This window comes from Ischnura elegans, chromosome 12 (genome assembly GCF_921293095.1).
Source record: "Ischnura elegans chromosome 12, ioIscEleg1.1, whole genome shotgun sequence".
Lineage (NCBI taxonomy): Eukaryota > Metazoa > Arthropoda > Insecta > Odonata > Coenagrionidae > Ischnura > Ischnura elegans.
Genome location: NC_060257.1, coordinates 55,964,729 through 55,977,876, shown reverse-complemented (window position 1 = coordinate 55,977,876; position 13,148 = coordinate 55,964,729). Strand labels below are relative to the sequence as shown.

Genomic DNA, 13,148 nt, shown 5'->3' with positions numbered 1-13,148 from the left:
GGGGTCCTTAGATGTTCCATCCACCGGATTTCTGGCGAAATGCAGAACATGTCTCGCCAGCATGTCCCGGATCACGTGACATGTTACGAGAAAAATAATGATGTCCAAACGTCACATTAGTACTCTAGTAGTTGGCTAGTTGGTGTGGAGAAATAATCCCATGTGGTATATACAGTAGACTCTCGTTATTACGAAGTTCACGGGACCGAAAAACCGGAGGTTCGTAATAACGAAGTTCGTAAGAACGTTTCTTTTAGGAATCGTCGAAAAAAATAGTGTATTATAAACGCGATTAAATTACGCGAGAATATATATTAACAGGAAAATTCGTTTCAGTTTTTCAACAGAAGACTACGCCATGACGCAATCGAGGGTTGATATCTTCCCGAATACATGAACTCCGATATTCATACTAGATGCGTCCCAAGACCTTGTTCCTAGGTTGATAAAATTACAGTCCGGCCACCGAGATTTGTCCAATAACAGACAAAATGGTCTAGGTCTGGGTAGGGGGCAAGGCTGCCAGGTAAGAAAGGGAAATGCTTACAAATTGTTCCGTGAAGAAAAGAACTGGAAGGGACGACGAGCGTGAAGTACCTAGAGGAATAATCACTTGTTCTTGTGATTCGAAGAATGGGCTTATTTTGGTAGATCAGGCTTATTTCGGTGCTCGTTTATGCATTTGACAACGTTGTATGACTAGGCGAGGGTGTGAGGTGCGCTTGGGGGACAGCGATTGGCTTTAAACCGTGCTGACGCAGGATTATCCGCCCATCTTATTGTGCCGTAATCAGACAACCCTCGCCAGCCGGATTGTACGCAAGTTATCGATGAGTACTGTTATCCTGCGGAATGCAACACTGCATTACACGTATGCGCTAACTCACGATTGTGGCGAACTGATCTGGCGGGGCCTGCGATGCATTCGGAGCTGAAAAAATAGCTCCCCACGGTGACGAAGGACGGGCGAAACGCTGAAGAGTTCCTAAATTCACCTTTAATGATACCTTATTCAGATTGTGATCACAGTGAGAGTTTCCCAGCGCCACACCGCGTAGTATCGGCCAAATTCGAAATTTGAAAATTTTGAATGATCGTATCTCTGAAAATTCGTAAATCGAATGTGCATAGGAAGAGGATTGACTGTACAACCAATTTACTAACGGTTATGAGTGGGTCACTATGACTTCACAGGAATGAAGCTTGTTATATAATGTAGCGTATAAACTGAATAAAGAACCATAATTGACGCTCTTTGGCACAGTACACGAGAAGAACTTAAACGTGGCGCGATTATTAAAACTTAAGTGTAGTGAATATCCACCTAAATGCCGTGACTTGTACGTGGAACTTCGTAATAAAGTTCATATTGTAACCGCCGGGACCGGGAGTTAGGTTCGTAATTTCGTAAAAACGAAAATTTCGCTATAACGTTTCTTTTACTATAGCTTGGATAGGCCTTTTCGACGGGACCAACGATTTGCTTCGTAATAACGAGAACTTCGTAACAACGTTGTTCGTATTAAGGACTCCTCTGCTGATAGGATTTTTCTAGAATGTCATAAGAGCTTTTTCGGAGACACCTCTGTGAAAGAGTTCCTCTGCAAATATGTTTGTTTCCTCGGCAACTGACTGAAAGAAAACCTTCCCGTAAATAGCAGATCAAAATAATCTTGTGGCCTGTCCTCCCCTTTTGAGGGGGTATTGAAGGTTGAGGTTTGGGGTATGGCGAGGGAGAAGGAAAGGGAGGTGAGGAAGAAGCAAAGGTAGAGGTTGTGGCTAGGGATGGAATACTGGAATCGCTGGCTCCAGAAAAAGGGCCCAAAGACAGATTGCAATAACTATTGTCTCCATCCTGGATGGGTATTACTTTTTCTACTACTTCATCCTCAGAACCACTCTCCACATCTGTTTCCATCTCGTTCACCGGATGAGGAAAGAAAAAAATGTCCTCAAGAGTCGATCTCTGTCACCGCATAGGTCTTCTTTTCCAAAGGAAATCGCTCTGAAAAGTAAAGAATGTTATTGCAGTGTCTGGGGCGGGGACTTATAAAAAATATTGGGGGGCCCATATCGGAGGTCTTGCCCCGGGAAGAGGTTAAATTCAAAGTGTGTCGCAGCACCGAAACACTACCATGATTCACACCACTTCATTCAGTTAACCTGCTTAACCTTAATTATTTGTTTCAACACTCATTGTTAAATTTATTTAAAAGGTAAATATCGTCAAACATGGGAAATAAAAATTACCTATATATTTTTGTGATTTCACAAAGCATAATATAACTTAATTATTTTCCTGAATTATTGAGGGGGCTCCGCCCCCCCAAACGAATCTTTGAGGGGGCTCGGGCCCCCTCAGGCCCCATGGAGTCGGCGCCACTGTGCAGTGTAGAGAGAGAGAAAGTACAAATATTTTTTGGAAGAAAAAATGTTGAGAGCCCATTTTGAGTTAATTAAAAATTTCTAGAAATCCAAGAATCTTTAAATGAATTACACCCCCAATATTAAATCTGAGAAAATGAAGACTATATTTCAACAATAGCTGTACATATCAACAGTGCATAGCGGCAGTACTATTTTATAATGTTTGACGGTTAGTGAATTTGTGACTTAAGCAACCTATGCCACACATCTTTCAGGTGGCTTGCTGGATACTACGCGTACGTAGATAGACTGAAATGGGCAGATATAGTGGCTACTGAATAATTTATGACGTCGAAAGTCAGATCACTCTTAGTTCATGGTAACAATAACAATTAAGTTTGCAAATTTTTCGTAAATAGACATGCATAAGAAATCTTCGTTACCTATTCTTCGTTTTTAGCAAATTCTTTTGTAGCAACACCTACTTCTAAATTTATTAACTTTTTAACTGCCAATGAGCATATTCTTAAAATTAAGACGAATTTTATTTATTTAATTGAAAAAATTGCATTTAACCTTGAGAGTGTGGGAACATTTTTCTACGTTGTGCACGCTGACTGTGGCATTTACCAAAAGTTTTAATTGCTACCTGGATATCTTGCTCTTGGATACCTTTCCCACTCCATAAAGATCGCTGAGGCGGTTAGTTCAACCAGACCAGCCCTTGTGGCAGGGGGTGTCTTCTGCTCTGGCTGGCAGCTAAAATCGTGAATTCCTGCAGCCTAAGGGTTAAGTAGCCTCTTATAACTCAAAAGTGGTAAAGGAAGATAAAACAACAGAAAAATGGATTTACGGAATATTTTAAAACTTATTCTTCTCTGGAACCTGAATGTGGTAACAATAATGAATGAATCACTACTCTTACAAAAACAATTAACACATTGCGTATCGTGGTATTTAAATTCCGAGGAACGCAGATTCTGGGTGGAGGTGTTGAGATTGGAAATATTCCTTTGGTTTAAACATGGTTAAAAAGCTAATTTTTAGAATATAACTTTACCCAATCAAACTTTATGATGCATCAATTCATTACGAATAACGAACAACAGCTGAAAACGTACTAACGAATAAGTATTGTACGCTGTTAAATTGTTAAGGCTGACGTGCCTAAGTGACGAGAATCTTCGTCATCCGTCCGGAACGTTCGGGATAAAAAAATGACGAGAATTCTCGCCATCTGTAAGCAACGTGTTAACTAGTTGCTATTTCTTAGTCTATTTTTTACTTATTTTCTTTTTATATGATACTATACAAGTACCGTTATAATTATTTGCATTACATATATTATTTAGTACATACTTCAGCTTCTCTGTAGCAGTGAATCGTTCCATGTTCCAACATCTTCATCATATTTATATGTCAATTTCTGGGTTGGGTAAATAATTAGATGTGCCTGGGCATCCATTAAGTTCCATATTTTACTCAGGTTTATATTTATTACATTTCATCAAACATTAAATATACACTTAAAAATAACACAGATGACTCGTAGTCAAGGGACCATAGAAGTATTAGAATTGCTGGAAACCAGAAAAAAATATACATGCCAGTCGATAACCTTCCGACGCATTGGCAGACTATCAGCCATACTACGTTTTCATTATTTTTTGCAGTTGTAGATAAAATGAACATACATTAAATTTATGAAGATGTGGTTATTAATTGGTCGACAGTTATTTTTCCTTGCTTCTGCAGCTACATATTTTAGTATTATTTTTTAATTAAATAACCTTTAATTTATGTGTGACAACTTGAGACGACCTTTGGGAGATACGTGGAACTTTGGTAATGGTAAAAGAATCTTTTATCTATCTTTTATACTAAAGTTTTTATGCATTAGAATTAACTTGAATACCTTTCAATATCCATTTGCTAAAACATTTCAGTGTAAATTTAGGTTGACTAAATAACCTATCCATCACAGACATCAAAGTTCAAGAGAGTATTTTTAACAGCTGGGCTAATTTTTTTCCAAATTGTTTTGCCTTGTGGGGAAATAATAGCTGACGGGTTACTTGACATATTAATTGCATAGCATATGGTTTCATACAGTAAAATGAATCCTGTAGCAAAGTCATTGTCTTGTGGTTTTTTTATGAAGTTTTGCTACTTTGAATAATGTCTTATTTTTGAATTTTTATCACTAACTTTGGCAGATTCACATTTTAACATCTTTGTATCAGGAGAAATCTATTCTTCACATCACAAAAGTTTCTCTCCATGGAGGTCACATCATTTTAATTCAGTCTATGGAAAGTTTTCTGAAAGAGCCGTCGACTCCAAAAGCAGAATTTCCTTCGTTTTCTCCAAGGGAAAGACTCCATGATAAGCCCCTCTTCCATTTTGTCAGCGTATCTTCGCTAACTCTCTGATTCTTTTCTTCCTCTGCCAGCCAGTCACGAATAGAATCCACAGCAGCACACCTTTTTTCTTGTTTGAAGGAGAAAGAAACGTGAGTTAAGATTGTGTGTTTAAAGCAGACTAAATCTATACCAAACCGCTCAAAATGGTTGCTCACTAACTAATAGAGACATGGTGGGCAAGGAGATATGGAGTAGACAAAAGGATTTGGACAACGCCATCTGGCTTTTATACTCGTCCAAAGTAATTCACTTCTGTAGCAACACCATTTGGATTAAATGTAAATGGTGTTGGTTACTAGCAATATATATTTGCCCCGGATGAAAACATTCTCTTCCCATATAAAATTGCGCCGAAGTCTTGAAATCAACTTTCAGTGTAAAACTTACCTCCATACTTGTCCGTAAGATTTAAATTATTCCATTAAATTTTTTATATGTTAGTCCTTAATCAATATATGGACACTTCTTGTTCTAGCATTTAAGTCCTTCAGAATGACCAGTAAAAATGTCAGAACCTAGACTACGTAACAGTATTTCTATCGATATTGCAAGTGAGTAATGAGTGGGAAAGGCAGGGCTGGGCAAAATACAGGCCTAGGAGTATTTGAAATACAAAATAAAGCTCCGAAATCATTTGAAATGCAAAATAATATTGACTTCGGTATTTGAAAAACAATCAACAAAATAGTATTAGAAATACCTTTGTAAAATACAAAATACATTTTTATGGCTTTGAAATGATACATTGAAAAAATATTACTTGCCTTGGCCAGTGGCGTAGCAAGAAATTTTGTTGGGGGGGGTCCAAAACCAGGGGTGAAAATTTTTTAAAAACAAGGTCCTAAGTATTGGATTTGAAACTAATTTTAACTCTTCATAATCGAAAAACTTAAGTTGTTAAAAAAATATTGTATTAACTCATGAATTTTCAATATTTTGTTTTTTTTTATGAAGGAAAATAATTATGTTAATATATTTTGGGGGGCCCACTGGCTTTTGCCCGTTATGGATAGTTGCTAACATGAAGAAAATTTATCTAATGAAAACAAAGTAATCTTTGTAGCATAATGCTAAGGAAGTGTTATCAGATTTACTTCGAAAGTATTTTACAAATGTACTCTTTCTTTTAGAATGGGAAAATACCAAAAATCTGTATTTAACACGTTGCGTGCCGGGGTATATAAATTCCTAGGAATTCTGGGTGGAGGTGTTGAGATTGGAAATATGTGCCCATTAGGGCGTAATGCCTTTGGTTTAAACATGATTAAAAAGCTAATGTTTAGAATATAACTTTACCCATTCAAACGTTATGATGCATCAATTCATTATGAATAACAAACAACAACTGAAAATGTAGTAACGAATACGTATTGTACGCTTTAAAATTGTTTAGGTTGACGCACCTAAATGACGAGAATCTTCGTCATCCGTCCTAAACGTTCGGGAAAAAAATGACGAGAATTCTCACCATCCGTACGCAACGTGTTAAAATATGATGAAATAATGATAGAAAATGATTCTAACAAAAACGAAGTTATCTCTGAAGCATAATGTTATAGAAGTGTTATCATATCAACTTCAAAAGTGTTATATACCTATTACAAATGTATTTTTTATTTTAGAATGGGAAAATACCAAAATCTGAATTAGAAATACAATATAAAAGATAAATTCAGGTTGTGTATTTGAAATACCAAACATGAATTAAAAAATGTATTTCAAATACGTATTTTATAATACATGTATTCGAAATACTGCCCAGTCCTGGGGGGGGATGTAAAAACTATCAAAGAGGAAAGTATGCCAGGTGAACAGAAGAGGGGGAGGAAGAGGGTTTATTGAAAGAGTGAAAAGGAACAGCCCTTACCAGAAGCACAGCAAGGGCGGGTTTTGGGGATAAAACCCCCCCCAGAGCTCAGAGAAATTTTTAAGTTAAAAATATTTTACTTAATTGGATTAATATTGCTTATAGAATAGTGTGAGTATGAACAAAATATCCCTGAGAAGGCCATAAAACTCAACGTTTTGAACCATTTATCTTAAATTTTTTGCTGGCGGAGGGCACCTACTGCTTACCCTGGCGGGTATACCACACCCCCAGACACCCCAGTATTAGTTGCGCCTGAAACCCCCCCTAGCCTTAATTTCTAGCTGTGCCCTTGGCCCTTACTAGAATAAGATCGTAAGCTTTCTCGGGGAGCAAGTGAAGGAATTCTTTTTGGGTTCTCCACCACTTATGGTACTCCATGGCCAAAGTTTCAAAGCTCAACTCCAGCATTGTCCTCAGGGCAGGTGGTTGATGATATCATATGAGAGGGTATTAACAGAAGTAAAGAAATTGATAGAAGAAATATACAAAAACTTGGGGGCCAAAGGATACGAGTGAGTCTATTCTGTGCTGACATGTAGTGGAAAATCTAGTGCACTACTAAATATCTAGTTGATCTATTATTTGTTTTCTTTACCATATTTCTGTACCTAACTCTGTTTAGGAAATAAAATCACTTGTACCCCTTGGCTTCTCACCATCTCACATGTCATGGCGGATCTCAACCGGTGGATAACCCCAAAAAGAATTCCTTCGGCCCTTATTGGAAATTGAAGAGTCAATGTCACTTTGGGTAGGAGGACAGCATGTAAACCTTCTTAAACCAGTAATGTACCTTCTATAAATAGAATTGTTAAACCTTAATATCATACTTACTGTGCAATTTCTCAAGGGTTTCCTCTTCTCCGCCATACTCTTTGGGCATGATATCTTTAGGAATATGTTCGTATAAGGTGTCAAGGTTGCTCATTGAGTGAATGTGCAGCTGTAAGAAGAATACCGATTATGTAATAATGTAACAGGCGTGTAAATACTTTTCTCTAAAATTTTCACTTCAATAAAATTAAAAATTGAGTATTGCACTTATATTAACCGACAGTTAGTAAAATCATCATGAGGGAATGGGCGTATCCAGCGGGGGACGGAGGGAGGGGGCAACTGCCTCCCCCTAGAAATTAAAATAAATTTAGTTCATAACCAAAGATATGAACAAATTTTCCTTTTGAAGAAAAATGATATTAGTAAAAGACATGGAACTAAAGTAAAAATCATTCTTTTTTCAAGCATATAATTATAAAAACTGATAAATTGCTGTCATAATTTCCTTAAAATTTTGGTTTTATTGACCTTTTCTGTGCAAAAAAGTTACAAGTTGATCGAGCACAGCTAGTTTTGTCCCCCCCCCCCCGTTTTTATTCTGGGTACGCCCTTGCTTGAGGGTATTCATTATGCAACCCAATCATGAAAATTTTTGCATGGGGCCAAGATCAATGAAATATTAGTTCAAGTGATGTTTAATAAGAACATGCCGTTATATTTAACATTTGAAGTAGTTTTGAAAATCAACCAATCAAGTATCACCGTGTTCCTCAGCCATGCCCGGGCTGTCTAGGCTGTCATTGTCAAAAATGTGATATCAATCGTTAATTGTCTTCCTTGAAAATATACTCTTTAAATGACGGAGTATTGATAATGTAACAGGAATAATTTGATGGCAATATTATAGAAGAGCCACAATATTAATGGAAGTTCTTGTTAGCTTCATTCATTCATTATGTGCTATAGAGAGTATCAGAGATCAATGTGACACATTCATCCATTGCATCATACTGAAGTCCACATTTTTTCAAGTTTTTTATAATCATAGTTGAAACAAAGGACACCGGTGCGAAAAAATGGCTTGTACTTGCACTTTTTGACTAACAGTGCTATTTTTTGTCTTTCTTACCTTATCCATTCTTCGTACAAGAGGCCTGAGAAAGGCCACTAATCTGTCGACTACTGAGGAAGAACTTAGGAGGTGGACCTCTCGGATTTTGACGTATAAACCCTCCTGCAAAAAAATGAATATTTAGTTTGAATGAAAAAAAGGAAGAAATTCATGGAAAATCCGAAACATTGGAAAAATTGGAGTAGCGAGGGGAGGGGTCCCGAACAAGGCCAGATTTACTGTAAGGCAAAATAGGCACGTGCCTAGGGGCGTCGGAGTTCAAGGGGTGTCTTCAGGGGTGGCAGTTTATTCAGTACCGGCTGTACGTAATGTTTTTATTTTTGAAGTTATTCTTCTTTTTTTTATGAATTAAGGCTAGACATTATTTTTGGAAAGGGTATTCATGAAGTGTTTTAGTTGCAAAAAAATTTAACTGTTTAATGTAGTTTTATTCCAAGCTGTTTTTCTTTAATTGAATGTTTTCCCTGTGTGAAAATTCAAGCATAAACTTTTGCTGTCAGCCATGGATCTGTTTATTCCTTTTTTCCTAACCTTACCTTATGCGAGTGCTTATGCCTTGTCATAAAAATCGGGGAGGGGGGGCTCAAGTGAGGAGGGGCGCTGCCTATAGCGTAACTTGGGGTAAATCCGGCCCTGGTCCGGAACCCCTTCCCCGACGAAATATTAAAACAATTACTTCGCTTCATAATGATAGAAAATTAAATGTCGAAAAATCATGAATTTACAAGTTTTTTCGATTATGAAAAGTGTCAAAATTGGCTTAAAACCCCATACTTGTTCCCTGTTTTTCAAAATTTTCCCCGGACCCCCTAGTTTTCGACCCCTACCCCCCCGAACGAAATTCCTGGCTAGGCCACTGACGGGTACCCTGGTCGGGCCCGCGGGCCGCCCTCGGTCCACCCTCCCTCGGTCCGGGAACCATGTCTGTCACTTTCACGCCCATTTACCTAGGAGGGGGGGGGGCGGGCAGAGGAAGGAAATCAGGGGTTAGGAGGACCCGCGATAAGAGCCCGACGACGCCTCCAGGGGTAAAGGCACGTTTTCTTTGGAGGGACTGTGGCGATGATCGTCCAGCCTTAATTGCCGGAGTAGCTTTACTTTGACGGCTGAGCGATTATGGGAACCTGCCCCGAGAGGTGTCGGAATCACAGTCGTAACCGGTTCTTTGCCGGTGAAAACAGTGAAATCATTGCGTGCCTCTCAGCAAAATTGAATTTTTTAATCGGAAAAGTATGAAAAGCTGACTGAAAAAGTGAGAGACCATTCAGTACTGTATACAAGGCCGTAGCCAGGGGGGGGATCAAGGGGGATTGATCCCCCCCCCCCCGAAATGAAAAAAATTAAATAGATACTTTATGCTCGCTTGGTGCTCACACGACGATATTATATAGCGGCGCAGGGACATCTAGTAGTCCAATGCGGCTTAAGTCAATAGTTACCTAAGCGAATTTGTAGGTGCAGTGTGTGTAGTTGTAGTGCAGTGTGTGAAATAATAGCGCCGTGAATTAGTAGAGAGGTGAGTGACTTAGGAGCCTCCTGAGGGACCGCAGAATTGACATCGACCCCGAGGAGTTAATTCATTTGGTCGCTGCAAAAAAAAAGCCGGAAGGCTAAATTCAATTTTATAAAAATATCTTTATATTTTCCTTTAAGGTTTCATAATAAATATGTATATTTAACCGAATACGCTATTTTATTTATCCTATAAAAATAATTTTATGTTTGTATACCCCTAAACCCCCCCCGAAAATATTTTCTGGCTACGGCCTTGACTGTATACCCCTCTTTTTTTACTCGTGCTCTCATGCATATGCACAGGTCGAAAGTTCGGAGTCTACTCCATTTTTTGCTCCAGAAGCAAATCGTAGTCGCCTGTGGGGAAACACCAAGGCGGTCGCTAACATGCGATCATCGCTACGGAAGGAAGGGTAGGGGATATTAGAATCTCGACGCCGACGACTTCTTTAATTTACGCTATGTAACAGAATACCACGCGTTAAAATTGCATTAACTATCTATATAAATCGTGGGTGGATAGTATTTTTCAAATTTATCCAAGAATAAAAAAATTGACACACGTGGCAAGCTTCACACAACTTTTTGTATTTGCAAGAAACCCTTGGACCACGTTTAATTTCTCTGATTGTGAGTAATAATTTGGATTAGTTTTCTTTTAGGTCGGTGCAAAAATTAAAGTAATCTGAGTACTTACGTGAACGTAGGCGAAAACCTTGCTGACCAATGAGAAAGGCATCCTGGCGAGGAAAGCTAGGGAGAATCCAGTGAGGTCGTACACGTAGACAATTCCTTGTTTTGGTTTACCACCTATGGGAAGAAATGGAAGTTTTTTAAGTACGCTGGTCCGAGAAATGAAGTACCGTCAAACCTCTCTTAACGAGCACCTCCAAATAGGGGACACAATATTTAACGTAGTTTTTTTTGTTCCGGCAGTAGAACATTGAATATTAAGGAACTAAAACCTCCAAATAGCGGGCACTCTTAATAACGGACGCGGGCAGCAGAAAATATACATTTTTACTCAAATAACCTCCAATATCGGACACACTACGTGCTGTTATTTGAAAATTTTCCCTTCCCCAAACAACGGACACAATTTTTTGATAGCCCATTGCTCACAAAGAACTTACCCTGGAAAAAACATCGATCAAATTGGGATAAAAACCGTGCTGGTGTACTGGTTATTGATCCCTCCTTTTTCACTACCACACATCATCTTACGGTGGGTGTTGTAACATCATAAAAATTGGGTTCTTCGTTGACTACCAAGGGAAACGGTTGTGTTGGAAGAGACAGAGCAATAGGAAATTATTATATGCATTCGGTTTTGATAAAAAAATGCCAAAAGTCACGACATCGACAAGAATTATATTTTTGTCACAGGGAATAATTTAGCCAAGAAAGTATCGTTTCAATATTTTGAACAAAAATATTGAAATCTATTGAAAACATTTTTATTAAACGACGCAATTACAGCGCCTAAAAACTGCGCCAGTATTGGCCAGAAAGCCTCCTGAATAGCGGACACCTCTCATTTGTGTACAGTTTTTACGCTCCTATGCATGTCCGCTATGGTTTTAGTGTACATGCCTTTTTCACGGATATTTCTTCCTCTTGATTAGTTTTTTCAAATTGTACCTCACCAATTGATGGCAAAAAAAATTGGCCTTACGTGAAGTTTTATTTCTGGAAAATGCATTTGAAAGTCCACATTTTTTAACAAACTCTAACGTCTCAGAAGGAGAAATGTTGATTTCAGCACTGAAGCAAATTTTGCGCACAAAGAATGCACTGAACTTTAGGGAGATATATATATTGAGAATAGGGATGAAAAAATCAGATTTCAGATAACTTTTCAGGCAACAGAGAAAGCCTTTCTGTTTGACGAAAAGTCCAGATTTTTCCGAATATTTTCTGTCGCCAATTTATTTATAGAATTATTTTTTTTTAAGTTTTGGAAATTCACCCTTTAACACTTTCAGCCCGAAGGTAAAAATTTCAACTTTGCTCAGATCCGAAAATTTTTTAGTCGCATAGTCGCCCGTCATCGATGACACTCGGATCTGGGCGGAGTCCGGCGTGTCATCCATACGTGACGCGCGCTCTCAAAGTGTTAATGAAAATCATGAGAACCCGAATATTTTAGGGCCAACTGGTATATTTCTATTGTTAGGAAAATATTGGAAATGTTTGTAAAGATTGCATTTAATACGTTTCGCCAGGGGACTTCCTGAAGCAGTATGTAGAGGCATGCGGTGATTAAGAGGAACCATCACCCCTTATTGGCCGGTTGCGTATTTTTTCCAGACGAATTACTCGTTTAAACCCTGGGTTATCGTCCTGAGAATTCAAGTGTTTACTCGTGGCACTTTTTCAACAGTTGAATGTATCTGAAATATAAAAAGTTTTCATCCCAAAAATACTGATGCTAGCACTTAACTAGAAATTTGTATTTAGGGGCACTTTTTAATTAGGTACCTATTCGGGTTGCCTTTACTGATCTTATCGTGTCAGTTGGCACTCATCGGAAAACTATGCCTTTCATTTAATCAGCAATACATTACGGTCGCTTAGTGTTGGAAGTTAAATTTATCGTTGCTTATTGGCAGAAATAATGAAATGTAACTACTTCGAAAAGTGGAGTTTTAGTGGATAGGTGCCCCTGGGCGAGTGGTCTCCTCAGCAGATGTATCGCGGGTCGTCGCTAGTTTCAGTGAAGTGAAAGTTTCAGGGGTGCGGGCTGTCCCTAAAGCCTCCCCTGGATATATGCCTATACTATGGTGAAAGTTTTACTCAATCTTATCTCGTTACAATCCGAGGAATGGTATGAAACATCCTTCCTTTTTATTCGGTATTGGACCAATATTTTCACTTCTTTGTAGGTTCGATTGACCATCGAGGTCCTCCACCAACTATCGTTCAAATGCCTCTATCGTCTCTCAAATCAATTGTGTAGGTCTCACTACCGTACAGCTGGCAGGGATGGGAAAAATACAGGCCGAGGAGTATTGAAAATACAAAATACAGCTCATTTGAAATGCAAAACTCTAAATATTTTTGA

The 13,148-nt window shown here is 38.4% G+C and overlaps 1 protein-coding gene across 1 annotated transcript in view; it reads right to left on the bottom strand.

The window, feature by feature from the left end:
• Positions 1–3,831: 3,831 nt before the first annotated feature.
• The window catches only part of LOC124169479 (alpha-tocopherol transfer protein-like), a 30,674-nt gene continuing 21,357 nt past the window's right edge, over positions 3,832–13,148 (bottom strand). The window contains exons 5-8 of the mRNA XM_046548098.1: positions 10,782–10,894; positions 8,567–8,671; positions 7,495–7,603; positions 3,832–4,857 (exon numbers count right to left, since the gene is read on the bottom strand). Of these exons, the coding sequence (XP_046404054.1) occupies positions 4,670–4,857; positions 7,495–7,603; positions 8,567–8,671; positions 10,782–10,894 (515 nt within the window). The 3' untranslated portion in view covers positions 3,832–4,669. The remainder of the gene's footprint in view (positions 4,858–7,494; positions 7,604–8,566; positions 8,672–10,781; positions 10,895–13,148) is intronic.